Raw genomic sequence first — 7,171 nt, 5'->3', positions numbered from 1 at the left:
ATCAGAAGGAATTGCCAACTTGGCAACAGTCATTGAAGAAGTCTGGGATCAAGTGGAAGGAACTACCCTGTACTCTTAGGGCCTTCAACTTAATTAAACATGAAATTTAACAACTTTCATATCAAAAATTAAAGGAGCAGATTGACATAAGGGCACAGTGTTTATCATAGATCTTCAAAACACATCAAATTAATAAACCATACATTTTCCCCATATTTTCATGTCAAAACTATATAAAATACCACATGCACGTGTTTCTATTCTTTCCTTGGCTCCCTGTATATCGTTGCAACAAAATTGCACAGCTAACATAACATAGACACCTAACATTCATCTCGGTCAGCTCCATCATTTAACAGGTATAGAAAACCTGAAACACATGATATGTTGCAGGATCTTCTAGAAGTTGATAAAAAAAAAGAGAAATACATGATTAAGCAAGGAAATGGCTTGGAGTGTGATGACGTGGGCAAAAAATTTACATGGTTAGATAGTCTAAGGCCAAGAAATATTGTTCAGATCGAAGGCACGCACTGATACATAAGAGTCAGAGTCAAATGGATTCACCTCTAGTTCCGAACAGTTTACTTTATAGAGCAACTTTCCTTCCATGCAGCAAATTGCAACAATCTCCTTTAATGGCGAAACCACTGAAATGTAGCCCCTTCCATTGACAACAATTTCCTTTGAAGCAGACTCCATGCTAATACCCACTTCCTGCTTGCTGTCAAATGTTATTGGTGCAGACCACTGGGTTTCTTCTACTTCATCTGTGACAAGATTCCATATGCAAAATTCTGTCTCATATTCATATACAAGCGCTAACAGCCCTTCAGAGCCAGTAAGTTGTGAATCCCAAATCAAAGCACTTGTTATTTTATTTGGCCCTTTGAGCTTTTTCCATTGTCGCTCTTCAACATCGAAAGAAACTACAACGAACCTCTCACGATCATGGTCTACTCCATTTATCCAATAGAATTTTCCATTTAAATATATTCCCTCGCTTACAGGCCGAACTAATTTGTCCACACTTGTCTGGAATTGACTCCATTCATTTACCTTAGAATTGTAGATCTCCATCAATATATCATCATATTCTTGCCTTCCTATGATGAGAGTACATGACCTGGTGCAGGAATCAAAAGTGAGACCAATGAAATCCCACCATGTAAGTTCATGGGCCTCTGGAAGTTTTATCCAAGATCTTGTCAGTGGATTGCCTATGTAAATTATTTCATCCAGCCTCCCAGAACCACACAGGAGACCTTTGCAAGTAGCCACAACAGAAACAGGCCCAGGAATAAAATCCAGAGACAAACAGAATACTTTGGATCCGCTTTCTATTTTCATCAACTTCATGGCCATAGATTGTTCACATGGCTCATCTTCATATTCGATAAAGACAAATGCAGGAGATGGATGAACCGCTAAAGTGGACAACAATTGTTTAAACTCTAGCGACTGGAAAAATTCTTTCCATCCCTTGCAAACTGCATGAAATCTCATAATGCTTTTGATGGGTAGTCTTGCCAAAACATGAAACATAACCTTTTCTGGGAGTCTCTTCCATATCTCTTCTGCCATTTCCATTTTCGTCTCCATTTCCACTTTGGTTTCCGAATTGTTCATTGAAACTTACATAAACCATTCTCCAACATCCAAGAAAAATATCGAATAGTTTGATCATTATTAGTACCTGGCAATGACATGGTACCATAGTAATCAATTGGCAATGTTAAGCAATTAATTTAACTTTGGCTTTTTACTCATGGGGAGAGGCGAAAAGCATATTATCTGTACTTATTTGGAAATCTATTTCTGAAATCTGTTTCGCTATATAAACTAATGCTAACATTAATTTCACGGTTTAACGGATATTAAATGCTATAATGGATACAAGATAAAACATGTTCCCAAGTTGTAGTTGAACAGTGGTGCATGTTGTTGAAGTGCCAACGGTTAGAAGTTGGCAGGGGTGGTGCATGTTGTTATCAGTGATATGCTCATGGCGGCGGTGATGCGACAATTCAATAATCAATAACAAGATCGACATGTGTGGAAGTTGATGGCTTCCATAACAGGACCCGCTTGGACGACTTCAATAACAGGACCGCCTTCCAATACCGCTTCCCGCTTCGGACATGCATAGAAATTGATGGCTTCAATAAGAGGACCCGCTTCCGCCATGCCTGCAACTATCCCTTAACCTTTAAAAAATGCTTCTGAGTAGAGTTATTTTTGCTTACCTGTATATGCCTGTTTCTTTACCTGTATCATGTCACTCATACAGGTATGGTATATGGGACTCATACAAGTGTAGTATATGCAGATGCCGTGACAAAGTTGGCACAATCTCTTTTTCCTTGGCCTAATTGAACTGAGTCTAATTAAACTAAGGTGAGCCTGGATTGTTCCTTCTCACTCCTAATAGAACTAGAACTAATAATCCCAAGTATAACATGGTGCCATGTAAGGCCGTACTGTCCCGGGAACTGAACCTGTAAATTCCTCTGGCTTAGGGCAGGGGCTAGCTGCCGCGCAGCCCCCTTATTATGATAATAAAATCACGCATGCCAACCTTTCAATGTAAATTATATTGCTTTCATTCAGCTGGTACCTCCCTCAACGCCACTTTAATTTGTTTTGTCCTTCAAATTATACTCAATTAATATTACAGGTAAGTTGGATCTGGAATCACGTAGAGGATTTCATATATTGGAATTTCAACCTAATTAAAGAATACTGTATCAATACGGATGAAATTTTTATAGAAAAGTTGCGAGTTGATATCACCTTGTACATATTAAACTTTATTTATTGCAAATTCTTGTACATATTAAACTTTATTTATTGCAAATTCAATTTCAAAATTAATAAAACTCGAATTCCTTGTTCTACAAAATTGTTAGATGTATTTTAGCTGACACGAAGAGCACCTCTGCCAGTTTTAATACTACTTCATTTATTAAAATTAAATTACTGTTTAATTACCAGAATGCCTACCCTAATGTTTTCATTGGCTGGTTTTTACGAAATTGCAGTTCGACATTTGGAGTTATGGATGAATTTAAGTGTAATGATAAAGATGAATATTTTTTTATTTTTCATTAGGCTATATGTAAGAAATAATCCTTCTAAAAATTAAAAAAAAATTAAATTAAACCTTGTAAGGAAAAATAACAACATTTCTTTCTACAATTTGATTAACTAATATTTAAAATATTACTATTTATATCATACAAATTTATGAAATTCGAAAATGTAATATTAATTTTTTTATAAAAAAGAGTAATTTAAAAAAATTATTTACTCTCCCAATTAAATTTAACTAGCCAATATTTAACCTATTATTACTTTAACCTTACTAACTTCCCAATGTAATATAAAAAAAATATTTACATGCAAAATAATCTTAAAATATAACCTTTCAAAAATGTAATATAAAGAATTTTACATGCAAAAATAATTTTAAAATATTAGTTTCCTAAAATATACAAAGCTATAATTTCTTTTTACTTAAAATTACAAAATTATTTTTATTTAAACACTACACTTAAATATTTTTATTTAAATATTATATCTAAATATATATTCTATATGGTATATATGAAAAATATATATTTTATAATTTTTATATTTATTATTAAAATTAGAAATAAAATGTTACTAAAATTATAATTGTGGATGATTGAAATTCTTATATTATATAATACATTCAGTACACAAATATCCATATCACAATCTAATATTATAATAAAAAATTATAATATTAATGATTGATATTATTATTATCATAATGGAATAATATTGGTAAGCAATCACTTTTAAAAGTTCTTTAATATTAATATTGGCAAGCAATCACGGTTAAAAGTAAATATTAATATTCTAACTTTTCTTTTTCTTATATCATCATAATTTTTTTCTTTTATATTATTTTTAAACGTAGAAACCTGAAATAATAAAGTATATCCTTATTTTTAAACCATCATTTTTAAAAGTAAATTATTAATTTTTTTTTCCTTATCTAATTGTTTTTTAAATAAGTTAAGCATTTTTCCAATAAATTAGACCGTGTTGATTCTTCAAGTTTGTTAAGTTAAATCTAATTTGATTTTTTTTCGACAAATCGAAGATGGAATTTTGTTGATTCTTCAAGTTCGTTAAGTGAACCGATTAATGAATGAAATCCCTATAAAAGATATATTACAAAAGGTTAAATTAGATTAAAAGATGTGCCAAACTTCCGAGCATGGATAAGAATAAGATTGGATCATAAATTTAATTTTCTTTCAATAAACATTCAAAACTTTATTGGTGGTGGAAAGAACTTTAAACATTAAGACTCCCAAGGAAACCAATATATTTCTCTTCCTTGCTTTTATGAATAACGTTTTGACTTGGGAATATGGCAGAAAAGAAATAGATATGCTCTAAGTATCTACATGATTTGTAAGGATGATGGTGAAATATACGTTCATATTTTTCACGATGCTCACATTCCTAGGCTTTATGGAAGAAGAATGAAAAAATTTCAGGAGTGGCAAACATGTCCCAAGGAATTTCAAATGATGAGTGTTTGTGATCATGATTCGACTATGAAATAAAATAATAAAACTTTAGAGTTGTTTCATTATTAGCATTATAGAGTATTTAGTTTTCCAACATATCCAATACATTTTTAGGATATGTTCTTACCTTCTTTGGTTTTTTTTTTTTTAAATAGAAGTGTATCTTAAAAAAAAAAATTAATCAAAAAGTGTATCCTTTAAGATAAAGAGATCATAATTTGCTGGACAACTCCCTAATATTGAAATATATATGGGTATCATATGAGGTTTCTTTTATGAGCTTTTGAAAATTTTCAAAAATCGAAAATTTTCAAAACTTTAATAGTGTTGGAAGGCTGATGTAGGTTTTGTATGAGTATTATGTAAAATTTAAAAAGGGTTTATATATAGGAATTAATTATTTAGATAATTTTATTGTTTTAATTTTTTTTAAAGTTATGATTGTCAAATCCAAAAAGATCATTTATGATAGTTTCATCTATGATAATCATTATTTAGAGTGGTTTTTTTTATAAATTTTTTGGTATTGATTTTCCTCATCTGTTCAACTGGAATTATAGCATCGAGAAAATGATTATTAGAGGTTGGAAAGCTTATTATGAGCTTGAAAATAATTGTAAGTCAGTCAATCTTTGCATTTGGTGTAAAAAAATGCTCCTTTTTGAAACTCTTCTCACCCCTATTGTCTTATATGGATGTGAATTTTGGGATTGCAGTATATCCAGAGAGTTGTGGAGAAAGATTGAGATGATTCAAAAGAAATTCATATCAAGGGAAATACTCCCTATCATATCCTGTTGAACGAAGTTGGCCTTTCCCTCATTGAAAGTACGACTATGTTTAGATATCTGATGTATAAGAAGAAGCTTTACAACATGGAATCTAAAAGGCTCCCAAAAGTTGCTTCTAACTCTAGTCAACAACCCCACCTTTGCCTTAAGCGCGGGTGGCATAAGGATGCCCAGTCTTGGCTCAACCATTGGGGGATTAAGGAGGAGATCATCATGGGAAGCAATGATAGTGTCAAAGATACTATTACCTCCAATTTTAAGAACAAGTTGTAGGATGATAAGGAGCTGGAGGGTAAAAGGAAGCTAAGATACTATAAGGAGGTGATGAACCTCGCCCTCGATAACCAGAATTATCTCTCTGTGCTCCCCAACACTAAGAAAAAATTAACAGTGCTCAGGTAAGAACTAATTCTCATGAGCTTTGAAGTGAAACCAGATGGTGGTCTACTCCCAAGATTACCTAGGACAATACAATCTATCATATTTGTGATATTAAGAAGGTGGAAGATGAAAAACACTTCCTTTTAGACTGCCCGACTCTTACTCACATTCGATCTCAATTCCCTAACATCTGCCACACTTCCAATCTTCTTGAATGATTAAGCCAGCCCAAGTATGGTGATCTTGGAGCCCTTCTTTCCCTTATTTTTTATCATAGAACAAGACTTTGAAGAATCACTTTTAGGTTATTTTTCTTTTCTTGAGTTCCAATAGACCGCATTGGTCTTAGTTGACGTTAACCACCACCACCACCAAAATGTGTCATAAACATATAAACAATGAATTAGATAAATGGAAAATCTCAACTATGTAATTTAAAGAGGATTTAGGTATTGGAACTAATAATTTAGAAAAGTCCATGGCTTTAAAGTTGTTATTCAAATGTGTCATGAACATATAAGTATTAAATATCCATATTTTTGAAAATTTAACAATGACATTGAACTAGATAAATGGAAAATCTCAACTAGGTAATGTATAAATTTTCATCGTGGAAGAGATGATTTTATTATTTAAGTTTAAATCATTTTCTCATGTGTACTAAACAATTATATATATATATATATATATATATATATATATATATATATATATATATATATATTGATTGATTGATTGTTAGAGGTTTATATGGTTTTGGAAGAGAGTTGAGATGGTGAATAAGATTATTCTATTAAGTTTTTTTTTGGATTAGTTTATTCATATGTTTTTTATATACTTTTTCTTTATAAAAAATATAGGTCTTTTATAATACAATTAATCATGCACAAACAATATTATGTATATATTATTATCATATCACAATATCATATATTTATATGACAAACTATGCTTAAGAGATATTGACTCTCTTGGCTAGTCCACCTAGTTAGTAAAGATAATATCTCAACCACACCTAAAACTAGGAGCTAATTAAAAAACTCCTAACCAAACATACCACATAAAGATTACAATAACAAATACATTATATGAAAAATATCACATATTAATTACAACACAAGTAGTAGTTCAAATCGTCAAGACTCTACCTTAACGAGTGCTTATCTTAATCTTTTGTCTAGTTGATTCTTCACCAATATCTTTATCCATTTTCAAGTTTCATAGATTGAGATTCAACACAAACATCCATACTAGGCTATACTTCCACTTAAACATATAATTGCCTTAAACTGCTAAACCAATTTTTAATTTGTAATTATTGAACTACTAATCATTTTATTGACATACTTCCATATACCAAAATACATGGCCATTAGTTGTACTCACCAATTATTTAGGAAAAAGATTTAGGTAATGAATCTACCTGAAATC

At 31.2% G+C, this 7,171-nt stretch overlaps 1 protein-coding gene across 1 annotated transcript; it reads right to left on the bottom strand.

Annotated features, from left to right (window-relative positions):
• Positions 1–495: 495 nt before the first annotated feature.
• On the bottom strand, positions 496–1,590 carry LOC149209685 (F-box protein At5g49610-like). The gene has a single exon (XM_089398704.1). The coding sequence runs from the start codon at positions 1,588–1,590 to the stop codon at positions 496–498; it is 1,095 nt and encodes a 364-aa protein (XP_089254830.1).
• Between the last annotated feature and the right edge of the window lie 5,581 nt (positions 1,591–7,171).

The sequence above is a fragment of the Pinus tabuliformis genome, chromosome 1_2 (genome assembly GCF_031772625.1).
Source record: "Pinus tabuliformis cultivar Carrire ecotype Pingquan chromosome 1_2, CPIR1, whole genome shotgun sequence".
In the NCBI taxonomy this organism is placed as follows: domain Eukaryota; kingdom Viridiplantae; phylum Streptophyta; class Pinopsida; order Pinales; family Pinaceae; genus Pinus; species Pinus tabuliformis.
Note: the sequence above shows the minus strand (reverse complement) of the source record. Positions and strands in the feature narration are given on the sequence as shown.

Bases quoted from the DNA above. Each gene is read 5' to 3' on its own strand.
- LOC149209685 (XM_089398704.1), bottom strand. From the start codon at position 1,590: ATGGAAATGGCAGAAGAGATATGGAAGAGACTCCCAGAAAAGGTTATG.